Source organism: Rissa tridactyla, chromosome Z (assembly GCF_028500815.1).
Source record: "Rissa tridactyla isolate bRisTri1 chromosome Z, bRisTri1.patW.cur.20221130, whole genome shotgun sequence".
Taxonomy (NCBI): domain Eukaryota; kingdom Metazoa; phylum Chordata; class Aves; order Charadriiformes; family Laridae; genus Rissa; species Rissa tridactyla.
The window spans coordinates 66,343,512-66,367,614 of NC_071497.1; the positions used below are offsets into that span (position 1 = coordinate 66,343,512).

Genomic DNA, 24,103 nt, shown 5'->3' on the forward strand with positions numbered 1-24,103 from the left:
GATAAACGCTTGAAGTTGGAACAGTGTTTTCAGGTGCAGAGGTGCAACTTAAAGTGAGTGTAAACAGCTATACACAACGTTCTCTCTGCCTAGTCTTCAGACTTAGCAAACTTTCAAGTCTAGGGTTTTAACCTAGAATATAAAACTTCAGGCTTTTAGATCATGGTTTAAGTTCCTGCTGTTTCTGACCTAGCTGGAGACACTGCATTAGAAATATCCTGAGTATAAATAACTCTCTGACTCCAATGCAGTCATCATAAGTTTAGAAAGGTTGTATTTATAAAAACAGGTTTAACTTCAACTCAGAGGCATTTATTTTCCTGTCACTTCTGTAGAACTCAACATACTGAGTTGAAGGCACTTGGAAAGATATTACAAACCCTTCACCCTCTCCTTTCTACCATAAGGTACCACTGCCACAAAGCTAACAACTTATGCGGACTAAACCACTAAGAGGAAAGGGGGCGTAACAGCTCCTAGAGAAACATAATGATGGAGAAGCCTAACAAACTTAAACGCCACAGGTGGTAGTATAAGAGAGGAATAATGCAGCCACTGACCAACATGCACCCAGCTACCGTAAGATACACGCTTCGCACTTGCAGCATTAGCTGCTCTCCTGAAGAAAAAAGCCTCCTGGAAAGGGCAGCTTCAAAATCTGGGCAGAGCTCCATAGGAGATATGCTGAGTCAAAGCATGTTTGATTTGCTGTTTCTGCTAGCAGCCAGATTTTCAGCACACATCCATTCTCCCTGAATAAAACCAGAAACTGTTGGTCCTTGTGAACTCCTGAAAATCTGTATCTGCAAAGGAGAATACTGTTCAGTGCTGTGACTCCTGACACTTCAGAGGAAACACATTCAGAGACTGACCTGAAATTGAAGCGAAATACTCTTCAATTATTTTATCAAGGTTTTTAAACATTTACACTAACTGCTGATAAAGTTGATAGACGATACATGACACAAAAAATGACCAAATGGTAAAAAACTATTAAGGACTTGTCAATTTTGTAGGTCAGTGTGAACCGTCTGCCAAGCTAGGGTCATTTAAGCAGCATCCGTTGAAGTATGTGTGAAACACAGAACACAGAGAACACAGGTTAGTTTAACATACCCTTGAAGGCAGCAATTCTGAAGTGAGTGAACAGTTTTAGGACTTGAGCACTGGTAGTGTATTCTCAGCTTCACCCTCTGGATGAGACTGAACATAAATACATCACTGGGTGTACATACAGCAGAACTATCAGAAGTCACAATTCAAGATTTCTCATGCCAAAAGTTTTTGAATCTCAAAAACCCCACTCTATTTAGGATACAAGTTTTGTTTTTGGTGTCATTTGCAATTGTTACCTTTTTTTATTTTAATTAAGGAAGGTAAGATATGAATGTTTCCTGAATGGTCTGCAATATGGTTGAAATTTATTGGACCTTCAAGCGATTTAGCTAAGCTTTTAGAGAAAACCCTTTCTCAGTCTCACAGAGTGGTGGACAAATGCTTGTCTACTAAACTGTTACATATATTGATGCAAATAGGTTTAGATGAAATTACAGATATTGAATTTTTTTTAATGTAAAATGTTAACAGTCAAATTAGATATAGAATTTCTCACAGCTGAATAGATTCATGGTGACCCAGGCATGGCACCTAGAAATATGACTATCCATCTGTTGCCATAAAGGAGAAATGTCAGCCAGACCTTAGACTGAAAAAAATACCTTTCAATATGAGCACAATTGCTTCAAACTAACTGCTTTTAAAGAATCATCCCAACACATTTTAAACCAAACTCCTTTATCCAAATCTAAAAGGCACCTGTAGATTCATTGTCCTGACTGCAGTGCAGTTTCTAGATCAAGCCTTGAAGCCGATGTGATTTGAGCTTGGATTTGGCACATTGTGCACATATACAAAATGACACCGCTGCCTTCAGAGGCATATTTATCACAGAGAAAAGCATTTTAAACCCCACAAAGGCTTAAAAGCTCCTGCTTCCTCCCCCCATATCTTTCACAAATGCACAGACACACGCACATAGCCATACTTGCTTTTTTGCAGTATTGGTAATTGCAAGTTTTCTTTAACTTCTCTCAAGTTCAGGAGCAAGCCGTAGTTTTGTAATTACAATCAAAATTGGAGCATGGACTAATAAAAATCAATTATTATCTGAATAAAACAGAGGAAGAACAGCAGGGCAGCAACTGGGCTTACAAAACTAAAAATAAAAATAACAAGCAAATCTATGTCTTATCCTCACAAGTGAGGCACTCTGCCTCTCTGCCAGACCTTTCATCATGCAGATGACTGCTCAGTAGCTCTCGGCACGTAATATCACAATCCCTCCTGTCCACCAAATTTCTGTAGTAGCTACCAACTGCTTGTACAGCTTCTAGATAAAAATCAGGGAAAAAATATTTCAAAAACCTATTTAAGAACTCCATAGCTTTTACACATTTTCTTGTTTCACTTTACAGAGCCTTTTTTTTTAATTGGTATGTAGCCAAGTTACTTTTCACCAGGAGACAAAGAGCGCCAACCATATTAGATGTAGGAGGCTGGAAAACAAACAGGTGGGAAAATTAATAATAAGTACTCATATTTGCACTTGCTATAAAGAAACCTTTGTGTTGGAGGAAGCTAGATAATACACGGCATGCCATCTGGTTTGCCCAGAGATGGGGCACTGAGATCTGCAGAATACAGCTGCTCCTGGACAGCTATTATCACCCAGTTAACCCAGTGCTTGAATAGAATCAGCCCATGGACAGCTGATTGTTGCTCAGCCCAACAGCAGCTGAGGCAAAGCAAGAAAAGTGCTTCATCTGGCATGCACAGGAAGCAGTGGTGTTGGCAGCCACAGCTGCAGGTTCAGTTGGAAGGCTGCGTGTACTCCTTGATTCCCTATTTCTGCTGCAGCATCTATGAATAACACTTTCAGCTACCTCCTGTTAGGTAGGAGATTGTGTCTCACGCTGTGTCTCACGCTGTTGAACTGAGCAGTACTCACAAATGTGTAACACCAAGCACTCAGCATGATGCCTCCAGCACCATGCTGTATAGAATGGGCAGAACATCCCTTTGGCGTAACAAGTCACGGTGAGCAAAGGTGTCTTCCTCTTTGAGTATCAAGCAGAGACTCCCCTCAGATACATTCAATTGTCCAAAAGCTAGTTGTCTGGTCTATACTACTCATGTAATCTTACCAATTCTCTAGTAAATGACAAAAGGTGCTCATAAGAGCAATTCAGTGTGGAGTCATATAGATAACTGACAGAGAGGATAAGGTGGGACCCATTCTGGAGTTGTCCCTTTCCCCTGGAGGAGTGTGAGTGACTACCTCCCTAGCATTTACACAGGAAATGTTAGGCAACACAAGACCCCATTTGTTGTAGAGCAGAATCAACCTAAGGTTCTCAGTTCTTATTTTCAGAGTTGTGAATGATCAGGCTCAGCATACACAGTCCAAGAAAAACTCCAGGTGTATACAGGGAAGGTGGTCCATGGATTCAGTGACACTTACTACCACAATAATAAGTAGAAGAGTGTGAAAAAGTTTTTTTTTTCTCAGGGATTCTGAGGCTGGGCAACAATTCCCATTAGAAACAGGCATCACAGCATCATTGCCTTTTACTTCAAGTGTGAAACATGTTTCTGACCTTTCCTGTCCTGAAAGAAGTACACAGTAGTGCGTAACTTAAAATAAATATTAAAAAAAAAAAAAAAGGCAAAGAAATATACTGAACAAATCACACAAACTCTGAACAAAATCCTCTCTCATACACAGTTCTACCATGGGAACAGCATGGAAGAGAGCATGTGGAGCATACAAGACAAATGCTATTCATATCACTGAGAGCACTGCTAGGAGGCTCTCAGATATTAAAATAACTTGTAAAGGAAGAGATCACTGAGATTAACTCTAGCTTTCCTTTTAGGTCAGCTTTACGTAAAAGAGCCTTAGATTGTTTGGATCCTGACTGACCCATAGCTGATTGAAATGATATACTTTTATGGACACATCTTGACATTCGCGTAATACAAGATAATATCAGTACAAGCCATTTTTGGTTCTGCTATTCAAATGAAGTTTGCTCATTGTTTTTACTCTTGAGGGACAAGAATGACAGCATAATGTATAACCAGCTATAGTTACAAGCAACATGATAAAAAATTAAATTGGAAGAGAGCCCCTACACATGTTATCTCATTTTTTTTCTATGAAATACAGAAACATTTTCTGGTATCTTAACAATTACTCTCCACACTGCCACATTGCTGATTTTAGTAGTATGAATAACACACATTCACCAAAATCACAGAAAACACAATGGTTACAGTGAATTATATGCAATACATTTTAAAGTATTAATTTTATTTCCAAAAAAACCCCCACTCACTGTGTATTTGGGTATGTGAATGCTTGGGCACTGTATTTGGAAATACGTTTGCCAAAATAATTTACGCTGTCACAGCAGGTGAATGATATAAAATATTCTCTGTGCTATTTAAATATCAGTTGCAAGTTTTACTTACCAGTCCTGCACAGCATTGAAAGATTCCTCATTTGTGATGTCATACATTAAAATGAAGCCCATTGCACCCCGGTAGTAAGCTGTAGTAATTGTTCTGTATCTCTCCTGACCTGCTGTGTCCTGAAACAATAACAAAAAAAAATTTACATGTTGCAAATAAATTGAAAAATGATAATTTTTTTTTTTTAATAAGAAGACAACTCTGACAACAGTTATTGTACAACCCTGCAATCCTACTCATAAAACTAATCAAGGGGGAAAAAATGGATAACAACAACTGGAAAAAGGAGAAATCTGCACTGGATCATAATGGGACAGGCACATCCATTCTGTCATGAGGGGAGAATGGAGAGAGGCAGAAAGGCATGGCCCTCTGCCCGGTCATATATCACAAGTCATTCACTGACTCATGTCATTCAATCTGAGAGTTGGGTAAAAACCTTGTCTCCTGCTCCTCCCCAGTTTGACAGAGAGATATCCTGCATAAAATGCTGGGACAAAACAGCATCCTGAAGATCTTCATTATAAGATCAAGATGGTTCCTGAAGTCCAGAAACATCCTGACCAAAAAGGCAACGTCTAATGCTTCTGTTCTTGTGAGTTTAAGCCATTGGTGTTCATGTCAACTTTAGAACCAATACAGATCTGTGCCGACAAAAGCTGGAGGGCAGTACTTTTAAAATAAGGACTATTTCTGATTAAAAAAAAAAGTTTGCTATCAGGTCCTTACCTCAAACCAGTTTTCTCCCTCATTCTCTGTATCTCATTCAATTGCTTTTAAAGTAAGAAATATAAGTCTTCCTTTCTCCTCCTGCTTGCCTTAATTATTTCCATTAAAAATTTTTCAGGGCATGGACTACGTGCTACTACATTTATATGCAATGTCTAGCATAACCACCCTTGACTGTACTAAGATTGTGAGACAACAGCAATAGCTAAAATACAGCAAATACATAACTATCTCCCATTCCAGCATACCTATTTAGTATCTTAAACATTAAAAGCTTTAGATGAGACATACATAACATTTCAGTGCAACCATGTAACTGCCTAACAGATCATCTGCGCATACTAAATTTTAACAAACTTTGAAACTTAATTTCATTATTTCAGATTTTTTGCATGGATAAGAAATAGTTTAGTTTACAATATAGACACATTTATTTAATCTGCCTTCCTACAGAGACAAGAATAACCGGTGATAAACAAAGTTTTATTTGGTGTATTTTCTGAAATGGTTCCTGGGCTAGTAGTACTGCTTTGTGAACAACAGAAATGTAGATTAAGTGAACCTCCTTCTGTACAGATATATCATTCATCTCCTAAACTAATAAAGTAAAAAAAAGAGGTTCTACATACATCAGAAACCACTTACAGAATAAAAAACATAACCAAGACAATTACTGAAACCAAACGAGGTCTTAGGTAAAATATATGGATTCTGATAATTCTGGATTACAGCTGCTACTGCTTTGATGTAGTTCCAGTGACCCAAAACGGAAAGCTAATGTAGAAGTTAGACTCTAACAGGTCTCTCAGGAAGTTAGGTTATGTCTTTGTGGGAAAGGCCAGACAGACCTTAACTTTTTGTGCTTATACTCTGAGCTGGCTAAGCCTATACCAACTGTGGTCTGGAGGCTGGATAGCTGCATTAACAGAACTGCTCCCAAATTTTCTGGTGATATTACTGAATATTAAGGGATTAAGACTCTTGTGCTAAACCTGTGCATATTCTGATACTCAGAGGTCAGTTCTTTCTTAGTAGGTCATAGTCTGTCAATAAGATGAAAGTATCATTGAAATATTGAGTAAAATAATTTATTAGCAGAAGAAAATTATTTGTCATTATTTAGAACCATTTATTTCTATTTCTTTAATGGAATAAGATTTACTCTCACATGTTTTGCTGGCCTCATTTATTTGATTCGATATTAGAGAAAAGACCTGGGAGGGACAGAAGGAAAATATGGCCTATAGCAAACACACAGCCTTTCTGTACAGAAGAGATACAATTTTCAAACAAGTTTTGTCAGTGCCTATCTGCTTGTTTGTCAGTCAGAGACATGTATGGTTGGAAATATGACGGCATGACAAGCAGGAGTCCACTGCTACCGAAGCAAATCTTATTCTGCTGTGGGTGATTTCCACTGAAGCCTGTCTGCAGATAAGAGTGGACAGCCCTAGGAATAAAACCACAAGCCAGTGAGGCTTCCTATCCAAGACACCAACTATTTTCTGAGCAGTGTTGAAGATAGCTAGTGTGGGCTTAGGCACTGTTGATTACAGGGAACAAAAAGTGTGTGTAAAGGAAGACAAATCAAGATAAGAGTTCTTAAATAATTTTACATAAAGAGAAATGAAGCTGCAGATGAAGATCCAAACACTAATTTTGTGATAGGAGATGCTCTTCTGGACCTATGCATTTGGTTTGGGTCAATCTGGGAAGGAACCAGGGTTGCTCTCAATACAGGCATCTAATATGTGCTTGTAGATAATGCTATGTTAATGTGATGATAAAAAAGAAGATTTTCTAACGTGGTATTTCAGCACATGGTATACATGGATGACCATGAATAAAGTGGTGTTTCTTAGTTTCAAACATCAATAATCACATTCCTGTTAGTATTATTTGCTATTCACTTGCTATATGAAGCAACTAAAATTTTAATTGCCCTGATGTACAAATTATGCAGTAGAGTGTTCATGATCATGTAAGAAATGAATCCAAATATCCGTAAGCAATGTTGTCAAAATTGTATTCTACACCTTCACAAGCATCTCTATTTTATTCTGACTAGAATATATTCATAAATGTCCTAAAGACAACTCCTTTCGTACACCTGTTATGGAACTCAAATACCTTTTATCAGGAGAAATAGCAGATTAGAAACATCAAATACTTTAATATTAAATATTATATTTTATTCTAATGATTTAATTTATTTGAAACAGATAATGCAACAATGTAAGTGACCTTTCTCTCTGTTTATTAGCTTTTATTCTTATGGAAGAACTGAGCAAAAAGAACTAATTTCCATATTTCATCATATTTATATCTGTAAATCACTATGATTTTATCCTCAGGTACTGTTTTGTACTTGTACTTGAAGAAAACCTTTTCCAATTCAGGTATTATTACTGGCTGCTGCTATGTTATCTTAGTCTTTTTTACAAGACCATGGAATTACTCTGATTAGCATCTTTTTAGGTTTAAATTCTGGGATGTAACATCTGTATTTTGCACTGACTGATGTTTATTTCTAAAGAAACTAAATAAAATAAGCCTCAGGAAGAATAAAATTTGACCTATTATTGACTGGCATTTTAACCAAGGTAGTTCATTTCCATCTTTGACGGGCAGAAAACAAGACACACAGATCGTCTTGGGGGCGTTTTCATTCATGTAAGTAATGTTGGCTAAGGACAACTGACTGTTCATTAAAGAAATAGAGTGGAAAAGCAGAAGGGAATGAATGACAGTGAGAGAATGCTCTTAGAAAAGTTCCATGCAGAGAAGACATAAAGAGGTATTTTACAAATCTTAGTCAAAACAAAACAAAAAGGGTCTCAGCAGATGCAAGAAATATTTTCAAATATTATATTAACTTTAATAAATTCTGGATTTAATAAAGTTCCCACAATTCCATTAGCTTCTGGTTAGGTGATCTTATGTAAGTGAATCTTTTTTAATAGGCACCAGATTTTAGATATGAAATCACAGAATGATAAGGTTTACTGGACACAGTCCTTTAGAAATGATCCAGTTTCTAAGCACTGCATACAGCATGCTGGCTAATAGCCCATGGCCATGAGCATTTTTTCTTAATTATTTTTTTCACCTATAATTGAAATTAGATCTTTGCAAACATTTTTATGCTCCAGATTCTGATATGTAAAAGTTCATCGTACAAAAACTCATTGCTTTTTGCCAGAAATTTATTAGCTGAAAGGATCAGTAAAGCTTTTCCATTAGTAAAGATCTTGAACAGGGCAAGTATACCTATAGGCAGTGAAAGAGGAATGGTAGAGGTATAGATTGAGTGCAAAATATTTGTTTCTGGGTCAGGGTGAAGATGGCAATGTGGTATATATTTGGCCAACTCTCTTTTATCATATCTGTAGCAAATGGTATGGAGATAGACAATTCTAGATTACCTTGGCTGTTCGTTTGAGTTAAAGTTGTGAATTTGATAGTACGATAAAGCTAAAAGTGAAGAGATGTTGTTTTTACAGTAATCACATGAACAAGCTTTTGTCCCGTGCTTCTCCCTTGAAACCACCCTTTAATAATAATGTTATGGGAAATTTCCTACAGATTCTCATTATTACTGTGTAACTGCCACAACACTGAAGGCTTTAGTGTATGGGGAATGCTCCAGCTGCTGACAACAATGATCCGAGAGGAACAGACAGATATAAAGTAATAGCCATCTGTGCAAGTAGAAACAGGAACAGCAAGCTAGCTGACTCTAGAAGAACCTGTATTCCACATGAAGTTAAGAGTTTATGGGGCTGGAAAGTCTCAAAACACAAAACAGAGCAACCAAGGTTCTCATAGGAGTCTTGAAAATAGTAACTATTTAGGTTTGCAAAGTACAGTTAGCTGAGTTAACTTAGCAGAAGTAAATCCCCCTTACTGTCAAGTCCTGCTAAGCTAGACTTCATCCTGAATGTGCCACACCAGTTTAGACTATACCAATTGTTTTGAGCAATATGTTAAATCAGGCCTTTGAATTCATTTGCTGAGTGTGTGCTCTCCCTCCCACTCTTGCTTAGCACTCCCCTACTGACAGGAACAACATTTTATGTAAATAACTTCCAAGTGGAGTTCCTCATTATTAATGCAGACAGTTTTGAAGGTGAAAGCAAACAGCATTTGGCAGCAAGAACTTCTAATGAGTCTGTCAAGAAGGAATTCAGTCTGCAAACACAAACTTCTTTTGTAGCACACTTGAGTGACTCTGTGCCTCTGCATTTCTGTCCTGTATGCTAAACATACAAATATCTTTTTAGATCCACTTCCCCACATTACGAGTTTTACTCATATCACAATACATCTTGTGTCATGTGCCACAAAACTGGCAGCAGCAGAGGAGGATTTCTTGGATGGTGTCTATATCTCTGCTGCAGGTCCACAGCATTTGAAGATAAGGCAAACAGAAAGTTAAAATCAGAAATATGAATTGGGTGAATTCTCACTCTGCAGGTCAAAATTTTCTGTTAAGGTAAACAAAATTGGCACAGCAATCAGGAACTGCTTGATGAGTTTCGTGTTTCTTTCCTGCTGTTGCTTCACAAAGGTTATTTATACACTCCATCAAAGTGACTCTCTATGTCTCCAATTTCTCCTATTGATACATAAAAGGACTGGAGGCAGTAAGTGAATGAAAATCTAAACTGGCTCTTTTCAGAGCAGCACAAAAGATGTCCCTGATCTTTCCACAGGGATCCCTGGGGTCTAGGGGAAGAAAGGATAAAACCAGAGGTATGAGAAACAAAAAAACCCAACCCACTAAGAGAGCTAGCTGTTCAGGGAGGGTCAAGGGACAACCTCTGCAAAAATTCTCTTGAAATGGGAGGCAAACAGGCATAAACCCACTTGAAGCTTACTGCTAACCACCCAGGAAGAGCACCCACAGCAGAGCCACTGGGCAGGGCACAAAGAAAGAGGACAGGAAGAAAAGCTGCTACAACAGGAGGAGCTGACTATTCTGGCAGCACCGTTTCTCAACAAACAGCACTTCCAACAGAAAGTGTTAGGCACACAGAAACACAGACATATGAACATTTACAACTAGGAATGGAAAACACAGTTCAAAACAGTTTCTTTAGCTAATGTATGCACAAAAGATGTAATACTGCATATTGCCAACTCAATCTTTGCTTATGTACCTATCTTTTTTCAGCCTTCTCATGGCTTTGATTTCCCTGGAATTCTTTTCTTTTATATACATATGTGTGTACACATATATGTGCGTGTGTGCATGTGTTTCTAGAAATATACATACATATATGTATACCAAAAAAACATTTGGAGCACAGCAAAGCCAGCTACTCAGCTTGCCAGTACCCATCTGCTAGACCTATATACTAGTCCCTAGAAGTCACCCCAAAATCACAGCTGACAGTTCATTCATCATATGGGAGGGATGTGGGAGCATGGCAGGACCAGCTGGAAATAGTTGGGGTCAGAGCGGTGGGGAGCAACATTATTCCAAATGCAGCTAGTAAAAAACGGCCTGGGAGGGTTGTCCTGGCAGGCAGAAGGTGGGGCAGAGCTTGCATTAGAGAGATAATTTGGCTCCTAGAAAGTCCAAGTTGGGGTTGCAAAAGTACTTTGCTTCCAGATTTGCTTTATCTCAGTCCATCCATGCAGCTGGTGACTGTGCCTGAAGTTCGTTTCGGTTTAAATCTTCTGGTTTTCCTCTTTCCTGTTCTTTCTTGTCTGTCCTCCTTTATTTTTGAGATTTGTACAAAAAGTTCATTCTCTGCAGTTCAGTAGTATCACTGCCTCCTTTCAAGCCCAGCCTAGTTTGACCTCAGCTGCCATAGGCTCCGGACACAAGTTTTGAGCCCACTGCCATTTCAGTGCATGCCTCCCTCTGCCACGAGCTGCAGCTTTCCCTCCTCCTCCTGTCTTCACTTTGGTTACTGAGGTGAGGATCAATTCCTCTTGTCCTTCCTTCCCATCTTTAGACATACTTTATAAACCATCTGTCAGATCAGTAGGACCTGGCATTCACTTCAGAAGTAAACCAGATTAATTGAAGTACCACTTTACATTTTAACTAAGCTTCATCTTAGGTATTAAGAATTTATATTTCTGGAAACGCTCAGGTTTTGCTTTCAAGATCTTTTTCTTTCTTATTTTATGAAAAGTGTTGCAGAATCAAACACTAAGTACAGTTGCCAAAAAGCTATAGTGGAAATAATACATTTACAAAATCTAATTTCACTTCATGTAATAATGCAAGTATTTTTTAATGAGTAAAAATAAAAGGCAAATGAATGTTGCAGCCCAGCCGGCAGCTACAGTTAGGGAAAAATCAGTTGAATAACTCTCTATTTGTATTATTTTTAAATACTAGTAAATCAGACTGTAAAAATTTCCTCATATTTTTCAGAAAAAAAATGAAGCAACCAGAGAGCCATTCTGAAAAAATAGGTATATACATAAAAAAAAAAGATAAGGACGTTTGTTCTACAGGCAGCTGTTATCATACAGGAAGCAGCAGTTATTTTGTTTTTAAAGGTCCCGCTCCCAGAGTCCTGTGATTGTACAAGAACAGCAATTTTTTTTTTAATCTTGTTTAAATCTTTGTAGTCAGAGACCAAAAATGTGTCCCAATGCATAATGAAAAAACAAAAGGCATTTCATATGGACTCAAACTGCTGTATTAAGAACAAAATTTTTACTAAAACTAAAAAAATTTTGGAATGCTGACCTCTGGCACTGAATTCTGGGAAAGCTTGAGAGAATCGGTCCAACCTTTTGAGTGAACGGCACACAAAGGAATATTAGATCTATAACGTTACAAGGAATGGTAATCTTAGAAACCTGACACCATGGACAATATTCAGACTTGACCGAAAGTCTTCTTAAGCTCCAGGAGTGTACTTGGTAACTTAGACGCTAAACAAACAGTGCCCATTATACTTACCGTGGGATGACGACAGGTTGCAACAGAGTCAATCCTAATGCCGTGAGACTTATGGCTATTAGGAAAATAAGAAGCAGAGCTGTTTCACCCATAGTTGAAGCAGGCACTAAACAGTCCTTCAGTCCTTGTCTCACTTGGCTTTGGTGACTGCTACAGGTATTTGCAACTTGCCATTATTTCAAACTGTCTCTTCCATCCACAAAGCACTTGGTATCCTAAAAATAGTTGTTTTCTTGCCCTGTGATAAATTTGGGGTGTTTTTGTTTTGTTGAGGCTTTTTTGATGTGTGGGGTGTTGGATTTTTTGTTTTGTTTAGGTTTCATTTTTGGTGGGTTTTTTTTACAACTATACTAAAGTTTTTACAATTTTGTCTGATCTTCTACCATTTTTAAAGGCATTTGCCTTTCATTTAGCAGAGAGAGAAAAAACCACTGAGCTATAAGTTCAGGGACTTAAGAGTCAAGCCGACTATTATCACAAAAACAGAGAACAATGGTGAAGTATATTGGAATGCCAGAGTACCTTCTCCCTCTTTCCATTTCTGTACTTTGATTATATACTTATAAATCTTTTGGATTAACTGCTTCTCTCTAGAACTTGTTATTCATCAAAAACGAATAATAAGCCTTCAGCTTTCTCTCTCCCCTGTCATTCTGTCCTATTCTGCATCTTGAAGACAGCTTTCTCTATTAATATTCATTACTCATATTTAATTAACTTGCCCTTATTACTCAGGATGAATTGGGATCCATGGGTAGAGAAAAGTTTGACCAGCCATTTTGATAATACTGCTATGTTAGTGGCTCATTGCTCTGAACAAATTTGCATAATACTATCATCATATTACAATACGATACAAATCCTTGTCCACTGATTAGCTAACAGTACCACTTAGCTATTGAGAGCTATGAACATAATTCTTTCCTCATGACAACACCGAGCTTAGCACATTTTTGTTCTGGGCCTTTTTTAGATGCACAGTTTTGTAACTCTCCCGCTCTAGGAGAAAAACAAATTAGTGTTACAAAGGACCTTTTAAAGCCATAAACCAAGCACTCTTGCCAGAAACTCTCTCTCCACTTATGCTTTTCCTTGTGTTTCCTTGTGTTTAAATCTGCAGGGAAGTTTCTCTCATTTGGAACAAATTACAGGAATGTTCCTATTAAATATTAATAACTCCTTCCCAGGAGTAAAAGAATGTATTTCTGCGCAGAATATTAAGTTTACAAAACACGTTTAAAGGCTCATTAGAATAACTATCAACTTATGCTTTTTACATAAAAATGTTTTAAATCTCAATTACCTGTAAAAAGGAAAAGTGACAATCTGCAACATGGAACAAGCCACATTTTACATATTTTAAGCAAGTAACTATAAATGCAATATTTCTGGAAGAGTTCAGCCATGGCTGAAGTTCAATCTGATTCAGAACTTCATGAGGGCCGGTAAAAGGCACAGCTTAGTGCTTTAGAAAACCTGCAGAATAAGAGTATTGGACTGCAGTGTGGTCTGTGCTAAAACAGTTTCCTCCTGCCTTGTCAACATAATGCTTCTTTAGAGCTGTCTGGAAGATTCCTTGTGCAGTATCTGTAGGTCAGTTCTTCTGTCATCTTCAACACGGTCAGATGAACCTGATCAAAATGTTTCTTTGTTAAAGGGAAAGATGGAGGGAGGACAGGTGGCACAGGACAGATTATGTCAGCCATCAGGTGCTGGAAGGTTTTTTTACAGCATGGGAGTCCACCGCTGCACCCAGGCAGCTTGTGACACAAAGGTGATTTGTGAAAGACCAAGAATTTGGATCCAAGAGTTTTAGACTTTGCATGACTTCTCTAGTTCTTGCAAAGCTGATCTTTATTTAACAACTCATACAAGACCCTGGAAAATCTATTTTTCTGGCTTTTAATCATTTTAGTTTCCTTTTGGAAAAATTAAGAGGACACACCCTCTATAACAAAAAGATACCTTTATCATCAATACGCTTCTAGAATTATCTACACCTAGATAGGATTTGTCTATTAATTTGTCTTTAAACTGTATTGAAGAGACCAAGAAAAAAAGATGTAATTCTTACATAACACCGACAGCACTGATACAATCTCTTCACAAAGGAAAGAAAGGTTAAAGATGCCAAATTGAAACAAGAATATAATCTACTATATAATTTGGAGTGGGTTTTCATCTGGAAAATATATTATTTAAACTAAAGGTGTTTCTCTTGCTTGTCACTAAACACCTCTGCACTATGGCTTCATATCAAAAGGATATACCAAGAACACTTCAATGTCCTGGTCGTTGATGAGAGAAATGTAATTTAAGGGAGCACAGGTTATTCTGACAAGGAATATTTATTTACCCTGAAAATGTCTCAGCAGCTGACATAGTTTAATGCACATCAACCAATCATGACCTTTATGTTGTTCCAGTTTAAGACCATATTATTAGAGTTGTAAAAACAAGTTAAATATGTCAGGTGTGATTAATCTATGAACCTTACATTATTTCAAGTACAGTACCCTTATCCTTGCCTTCTCTTCTTGGGGAGCTCTGGCATAAAGTGGATAATTAAATTAGATTTTAGCTGAATTGATGTTTAGATTGGCCCTTGGTCTCGTCTCTTTTAGCTCAGACTGGTTGAGAGCTATGTGATTAGCATATGCATAATCATATTTAGCAATTCTAATGACTTCATTGTAATTTTAAACTCAAACTTTTGAGAAAAACAGTCTCACCAGAAAGCATAATTGCCAGATGGAACGGGACGGAATGGGACGGAACGGGATGGAATAGAATAGAATAGAAGTATTTCAGTTGGAAGGAGCCTACAGTGATCATCTAGTCCAACTGCCTGACCACTCCAGGGCTGACTAAAAGTTAAAGGATATTATAGAGGGCAATGTTCAAATGCCTCTTAAACACTGACTGGCTTAGGGCATTAACCACCTCTCTGGGAAGCCTGTTCCAGGGTTTGCACACTCTCTCAGTAAAGCAATGCTTCCCAATTTCCAGTCTAAACCTTCCCTGCCACATCTTTGAACCATTCCCATGTGTCCTGTCACTGTATCCCAGGGAGAAGAGCTCAGCAGCTCCTTCCCCACATCCCCTGCTCAGGAAGCTGGAGAGAACAACATGGTTGCCCCTCAGCCTCCTTGTCTCCAAACTAGACACTTGAATTACATTACCCAAACAAAACAGGGCCTTTTAGAATCTAAGCAGATAGATTTCCCAGTTTTCTGAGGAACTCACAGAGTTTCTGATTTTACAGTGCTGGTTTTATTTTCCTTTGACTTACTTTTTAAGCAAGTGAAACAGTGGATTATGGGATCACGTAACATGAAATTTTCAAGCAGACTACAGTTAGAGGATAAAGTCTTCTTGGTTCTGTAGTTGTAATAGTTACATTATCTCAACACGAGGAAAAAATTATTTACTTTGAGGGTAACAGAGCACAGGAACAGGCTGCCCAGAGAGGTGGTGGAGTCTCTGTCTCTGGAGACATTCCAAACCCGCCTGGACGCGTTCCTGTGCAACCTGCTCTAGGTGACCCTGCCCTGGAGGGGGGTTGGACTAGATGATCTCCAGAGGTCCCTTCCAACCCAGACCATTCTGTGATTCTGTAATTATATTCATGCTTGTTTTTCTTTTAAGTAACAAAATATATGTTTAAAGACAGAAAACCTAGATCACATATTTAGTAAATTAATTAACTTTTTAGGAAGATCCAAAACCATTTATGTTGACCAAGTATCAGTCCTGGGCCAAAGCAAGAACCAAAGAAAAATGGAATGAAAAGATTTTGACCTGTTAAGGTAGGAGGCCTGATTGAAATGGACCTTTCTTTCCGAAAACATTCTGTATTTCTTATATGTATTACCAGGCAGAATGATTGCCATAGGTTATTTGAAAAGTTTTGAATGCAAATATTTCAATAAAATAAAACACGCTGTTATAAATAATTCTAAAGGTAGGATTTAGATCACATACGTTGTGCTATAATTAGTGTTATTCTTCATCTGTGATTTTCAAACTACAGGTATTTTTCCAGTAATCAGAGTTATTCTGTCTTAATGCATCATAAAGGAACAGGAAATTACAGTCTAATGGAAGCAGAAAAATGACCAGCTGTGAAATCTGCAGCAACGTAATTATAATCAGAGATACATTAAAGCACTAGCTACTACAAAACCAGACACTGGGCTTACACACAGCCAAAGAACAGTCTAAAACCAAATTGAGTGTAAACTACTTTCAAAGGGCTTCGCTGCCTACAGTGCAGCACTGACTACATTGAAGCAGTAGATGTTTGGTGACAACAATTCTGCTTTAATTTATACACTGTGCTATTTCTTCTCTAATTTAAGAATTCAGTAAAATTAAGACGCAGCTTCCTTGAAGGCACCATATTGTACTACATCTCTATCCCAGTCTTCTAACTGTCAAATAACAGTGGTTTTATAGTAGTAGTAGGGTTCATTAATTTGTAAACAAGATAGTCACATAGGTGCATGTTTCTGTGTGTATACACAAATTTATAAATATATATAAATATAATATATATATGTACATAATATATATGTATATAACATAAATAAAACACATATATTCCACTATTCCTGTTGTGATATAAAGATTTTTTTTAAACTTGCCCTAAGTATTATGTCTTTATGTCACGGATGAAGAACGCAAATTTTTCACATTGAAAATTTGTCTGAGAATTCTGACTGACCTCATCAAAGCACAAGAAGAAAATATACCCATTCATAATTGTTCCCATATACATTTACATTTCATTAATTATAAAAAAAAGAGTTACTTTACAGAAGAGTTAAAAGCAGTAGTATGAATCAGAAATGAAAGCGTACTAAGATACTTTAATTATTTCAGATTCATATATTATTTACAAAAGAAAATAAAATATAAACTTAAATGTAAATGATAGTCAATCAAATGAATATTTTTAATTACAGATTAGACTAAATTAATTTCATAAGCCAAGTTAAGAAACCCCTTAATAGAGCAGCTGTTAAGTATACAGCAGAGTTAACATAATTCACTTTCCTTAACTGTGCCTCTCCAGGCCTCTTTCTCTGCAAACAACACCTTTTTGGGTGGATGTGTATTTTTCCTGCATGCAATCTTTGCCCGTGGCTGCTGCAACCTGAACAGAAACCTCAGTAATCTTTTCACTGAATGTAACATTGACCAGCATATTAACTGGAAATTGCATTACTAGACACTCAACCATGTGTTCTTTGATCCAAGATAAAAATTGAAGATTATTTCTACCCTGATTTGATTAAGTTGTGGGACATATTCTCTCATTATGCAGACATAACTGAATTATCATCCATCAGCTGACAAAATGCTACTGTGACTGACAAGACAGAGTGACAGCCAAAGAGGAGACTTGAATAAAGAAAGATCAAAGTGGGAACTGACCCCAGAAAGGAGTTTTTTCTAATATAGTTTCTAATATACTGGGGGGGGGTGGGATGGGGGACTGAATTCTGGTCATTTCATATATAAGCAAGCTCAAAGACTGCTGCTTCGAGGAAGTAAGAAAGAGAAGGATGATCTTCCAGAGTTGTTTACTAGTCATCTCCATGTAGGCTCCCAGGGGTTTGTGTTTCATCCCACAGCACACAGCTCAAACAGAAGTTGTTGATTTTCCTAAATCTAAGTGATGCTAACAGGGTGGGGAGGGAGGGGGAAAAGCCCTTTCCAAACATCTCCCACCACAAACAGGAATTTTAGAAGATTACAGAACTCTTTACTTAAACCTGGAAATTATACTCAGTTCTAGAAGCATTGACGTGTACTTTGGGCTTCAAAGTCACCTTTACTGATGAGCAGAGGCAACAAATGACTGTGGGAAACATATGATTTTTCTGCCATTTTTTCCCTTTTCATTTTCAGTATGATGAAAACGTGATCTGTATGACACACAATTTTGGCTAAAATGGATGTAGTACAATCCTTTGTTTTGTACTACATTTTTGTTGATGCCAAGTACCATCAATGTTACCGACACTGCAGGAACTTACATGTTCTCCGAACTTAGAAAAATCAAATTTCTCTTCTGTGCCTATAGCGGAGTTTCTGAGTACTTGAGGCACTCAGACTTCAAAACTGTGAATGATGACAGCTCCAGAGGACAGCATTAGGTGTTCAACAAGGCTGAGGAAGTAATTGACACCGAAGAAATAGCAATGATTATTAGGATTTGAAATCTAAAAGGAAGGAGGCCCAATTCCATACTTAGTTACACAAAATAATTAAACAAGCACATATAGCTCAACAAAATCCAGAGTGATGCAAACCAAACTGAAGATCTAACTTCCCAAATGAAAGAATTAAAATTGTGAGTCATTTATTTCTACTGACATTGGATTCACCATAACACTAACCATTTTATATAATGCAGTGTTGTATTTAGGTGTTTCTGTGTTTTAATAATATTAACTTCCAAGTACTTCCTGAAGAAAAATTATGTGGGTTTTGGTTGTTTTTTTTTGAAGTGTCTATTTCGGTGTGAGACCTTTCCCAAAGCAGATATACCAGGAGCAAAACCAACTCAAGTATTTACTAGAAAAAATTACACAAACTGTTGACTCATCACCAAATACTATACAGTACAAGTTCAAGTGGTTCCAGTGTGGATGATTCATAATGAAGTATGACATGTACTTGACAATGTAATATAGGGAAATGGTAGATTCAATCAATAACTAGTTAATACTTTTATATGACAAATTTAAGCACAAAGCACTCAATTTAGTCACTTCATATACCCAAGCATGATCTTAATCTCACAGCACAATTTAACTGAAATTGGAGCAAAATTACTAACCACGAAAATGATTCTCTGCTCTCAAATCTTTTATTAGATTTACCATATGCTTATCTAAAATAGAAAAACTGGAATGTCAGAGTCACCCTGTATTTTCTCAGAACATGCTGTGAATTAACAAGTCTTTGGAAAAACTGCTGAGAATAATTTGTTGTCTATTCCAATAATGTTTAGCAGAAAAGTGTATAGGAACAAATCTATTTTTTTTAGACCATAATATTTTCATTTTTTTGGAATTATCAAAATAAGTCCCTCCTTTAAAAAAAAAAAACAACAAAAGCAAGCATACCGGTTCAAACATAAAATTGTAATTCTATTTTTATATAGGATAAGTTATATAGGATAATTCTGCTATCAGCAGAAGAGGAATCTGTTACACATCTTGCTGCTGAGGCTTCCCTGTTCAGCTCCAGTGCAGCATCTTAGGCTTTCAGCTCTGGAGGAAGCTTCCCTGTTCAGTCTCAGTATCTGTTGTCCAAGCTGGCAGCCACCACTCACATATGACAACCCAGTATTTGTCCGTTTGGGTACCAGCAGTTGGATACTGCAGCTCTGATTGTATACCATATGTCACTGCCCCAAGCGGGAAAAGCTATGGAGTGCACATCGGAGTGTGACCAACTTCTGCTTACCAGGTATGGTAGTTCATCCATTCGTTCATCCACACTACTATATTTCCATCTGATTCTCTCCTGCGTCTGCTTCCACTGTGCATGGGGCAGGTCGCATAGCTCAGCCCCAAGACCTTTAGCCCTTTTCCACTGAAGTTCTCTGCTATACTCTTCTACCACACTGCTTACAGTGAGCCACTGACCTCTTGTAATCAACTATTACAAATTGCCCCCTGTTACGCCTCTGGTCACTACTACAGTGAGCTGCTCAGAGCAAGAGCTGGGCAAGCCTCTGGAAAACAGGAAGAACACTGTGGGCACTGCTGCAAATAAAGAGCGATAATAAAACTATGATTCAGGTGTTTTCTATGCAAAGGTGTGTATCATGGGTAATATGAAATGGTGCTCTGAAACTAATGTAATTGTGAATTGCATACTGTTCCCAATGCCTGCCGAATGCTCTCGGAAGGCAATCCATAAATTACATTAACATAAGTAAGGCCATTGGGACTACACAGTCAATATGTAGTTGAACACAGATGAGATGGCCTTATTTGAAGAAGATAACTCAGCTTAGGCCAAATTTTCCATTCCCCACATTTAATATGAGCTGTGGGTATAGCTAATACCTATTTGGATATTAAAAGATATTTTCGCATGATTTGTGGTAATTTACTTGTTAATACTTATGGTATTTGCTATTATCCAGTTTTTGTAGAAGGTGTTCCAGTCCTGTGTGGTGTGGAACATTTGATCCAGCAAAACACATACACACAATCTTTAACACAGTGTTTAGAGAGTCCTCTGTTAGTAGAATTATTCAGATGCTGAAAGGCAAAATAAGCCCCAGCTTCATTACTCTTGTCTAAAATGAATTATAATGGCTCGGTTGGAGTCATCTCTTCTATACGAAATTTTGACTCCTAGAATCATTTGGCAATTGAAAAACCGTCAGAAAAGACTGGGATGAAGTAGTTTACTTTTCTCAAAACAGCATTAATAATTCTTATCCTGGATTGCAGGACTGGTTCAAAAGACTGACTGAGATTAGAATCCTTCTGACCCTGAAATGACTCAGTTTAAGAACTTTGACCAAGGAGACAAACTTTGAATTAAGTCCTTAAAGCAGAAAAATTGATTAGTCTTTCTGTACTGGGAGGCTACACTCAGTAGCCTTTGTGAAACATTTGTGTCTGAAGGAGAATTCAGGTGCCAATCCACAGCTTTCCTGCCTGTTTTAGGCTGTATGTGCTCAATTTAGCATTTGTAATAGTCCATTGACATGCCTATTGTCATTGTACATGTGTAAAACTTCCCCCTCCTACCTAGGTTAAAGGTCCCTTTTTTTATATATAAATATATTTGGAAACCACAAACTAGGAACCCATGTACTTAAAACCCCAACCAGCTTCCCTTAAAAGCAGCTCTTGACACATGCTCACAGTATTGAGTTCAGGACGAAACACCACAGCTACTGCCACTTCTCTTTTCTAATGACAACCAGAGTTCTGTAGTGGCTACGGTGTCAGTGACCATTTTTATACAGTAAGCAAGCCCATAGATATAGCTCCTATCCAGAAAGCACAAAAGCAGCTCAATGCCCTGCTCAGTCCCAGGGCTGAAGACTTCCATTTCTCGGGAAAGTGTTCTTATCTATTGACTCCCCTCACCTAGTGAATGGCCTCTCTTGTCTCTGGTCTTAGGAATTCACATTGCTCCTGCAGTGAAGCAGATGGACATTGAAGGCAAAGACTTCTGTCTTCTACGGGCAGACATCAAAGGAGAAGACTTATCTCCAGAGCCTGCTGGTCGGACTTTCTCCATGAAGATGAAGACAGTGGCAGCAGTGAGCACTGAATTCTCCCACCCTGGCTAAATTCTTTAAGCACCACCACCTCCAACAGATTAGGTATAAACTACAGAGAGAGAACACAGAAGCCACTTAAATTCATCAGATGGGTTCATGCTGTGAATCCTGGTATCATGAATATAACAAGTTCAGGATCACAAAATTTCAGACCTACCATTTCCCATGATTCCTACAAATACCATTCCTTCAAATCAGGCACCACCTGGCTGTTTTAAGTTCTGGTCCTATGTGTTCAGCTGCCTGTACACACTAGGAAATGCAGTTGTCTAATCTAGGTATTGATTAGATATATGATTTCTATGGAAATCATATATCTATTATATAGAAATATATGATTTCTACTCAGGGAACCAGGCCTCTAGAAAAGGTCTTGGCACATCTAAATCACTTTATGGATTTGTGTCATAATGACTAGGAAAATGACAGAGTAAAACCCCCAAACTGCATAGGCTGCCAATCTGTGTTATAAAGAAACATTAAAAAAAAAGAGCATGTAATAAATTCATATGAACACAAACAGTAAATAGTGTAATGAGAAAACCTCTCTGCTGTAAAACCCCGTAGCACACGCCATCTTGGTGGAAGATAGCCACTGAGCTGTGGACAGACTTCTTCCATAATCACTATACAAAATTCGTAACATTTTCCCCACGTTTGACATGTACTATTGTACCATGGTTATTTAAATTTTGAATAAAAGCTGAATGAACTAATCCCTAATTTATTCAGGAAAAAAGCAGACTAGAGGTCGAATTTTTGACAGTGATACTGACTTAGAAAAACAACAACAACAAAAACAATTTAAAAGGAGACCAAGATTTTAATTATTTACTAAGACATGAATTACCAGGCCTGGAACTTCTATTTTTCAACCAAACATTTGAGCAGCCAATTGTGGACAAGCACTGAAAGTCAGTTTACTCTTTATATAGACTGACTTCAGCATTCACTGCAAATTAGGGAAATACCAATAGCTCATAAAATACCTATTTGATTTGTATCAATAGTGATCAAAGTGAGCAATAATCCAAGCATTCCTGCTGCTAAACCTTTGCCAAAAATTACTGTCTTACTTAAAGGAAAAAAAGGAAAAAAAAATGTTATTCAGAAAACATTCTTTAAAGCACTTTAAATATCAAGAAACAAAGAAGAAAATGAAGGACAGATTTAGATAATACAGAGATGCACATATACATTATTCCCACATGAAAAACCCAGCCACGGTTACAGGAAATGCAACTACTCTTACTAGGACAGGCTTTGCACAGAACTCTGATATCCATCACAACCCCCCATTCCTTTTCACAGGCCTTTGGCAGATCTGCAATTTACACTGCGAGGTCAGGAAAGACTGGCTCTCAGGGCCATTAGTTGCTAAATCAGCCCCTCCAGTCTTATTCAAGTATTAGCTTTGTATTACTGTGTGCAAACAAATTAAATACCATGCCGGAGAAACAACATTTTTCAGACTGAGGGACATTCACAGAGCGTGCCTCCCTTGTTACTGGGAACAGCTTTTCACACAGTACTTGCAGCTTCCTCCTAAGTGTAATTCACTATCTTAACAAGACAGTTATTTAAAAACTGGGAACAACAGAATTAAGGAGCTTGCACTTGTAGTTATTCTGTAAAACCCACAGCAGTCTCCATGAGTAATCTGGATTTCTAATATTTTTGGATTTTCGAATTTTAGTGGAGTATTGGACAAAAAAAGTGGACTCTGAATTTAAAAGATAGAGCTAAGTGCTCTATTTTAATACTGTTCACAGCTGTAACAAACTTTCTTTCTAAATTAGTACAAATGGGTACTTTTCCACACTGTGTATTTAGGAAGAGAACTGTATGAAAAGCAAACAGAGTAGCCTATTTCATTTATTTATTATTTTTTCTTCCAAACTTTGTATAGGAAATAATTGCATTTCAAACCCACAGAATGAGTAAATGTTTCTGAACTGAACTAAACACCTAACATTAGTTTATTTCTTGGCCTTGTTCATGATGCTTCAAGCTGAATTCTGTATTCTTAATGTGATGATTTTCACCACTCACATTGACTATTTCATTTGTGTTCTGTGTAGTTCTCCTAACATTATCTCAAGAGATTTATTTCCCATTTAGTCAAAAAGTGAAAATGTTGGGATTTAAAACATACAACTAACATTTGCCTATGAAGGACTTCTACTTTCCTAATGAAATTTTTTAAAGGGAGAGCTCTGTAACAGCATTTGCATTACTAAGGCTCAACTACCTATTTTAATTTAACAAGAGTATCCTTTATTTACTGTCTGTTGTGTAAATCACTATAGAAATCTTCTTGACACCAGACATTTAAAGAAACAGCTTTTCATGTCCTTTAGACTAGCTAGGGTAGGCCAGATGTCAGAAAAATTAAAAACATTTTTACCAACATCCACACATTATATATATTGATAAGAAAATATCTGACAAGAAAAAAATAAAGCACCTTTGCAGGAAGAGAATAAAATCTCTGCATTCTGAAATCACACAGAAATGGTACCATCTGTGCTGCAGAATTTTCTTACTATGAGGCAGTTTAGTTTAAAACAATCATTTTTTAA

At 37.4% G+C, this 24,103-nt stretch overlaps 1 protein-coding gene across 3 annotated transcripts in view; it reads right to left on the bottom strand.

The window, feature by feature from the left end:
* RAB3C (RAB3C, member RAS oncogene family) overlaps positions 1-24,103 on the bottom strand; it is a 124,649-nt gene that overhangs the window by 53,889 nt on the left and 46,657 nt on the right. For all 3 annotated transcript variants that reach the window (XM_054186078.1, XM_054186076.1, XM_054186079.1), the window contains exon 3: positions 4,534-4,652. In XM_054186078.1, coding sequence (XP_054042053.1) covers positions 4,534-4,652 — 119 coding nt within the window. The remainder of the gene's footprint in view (positions 1-4,533; positions 4,653-24,103) is intronic.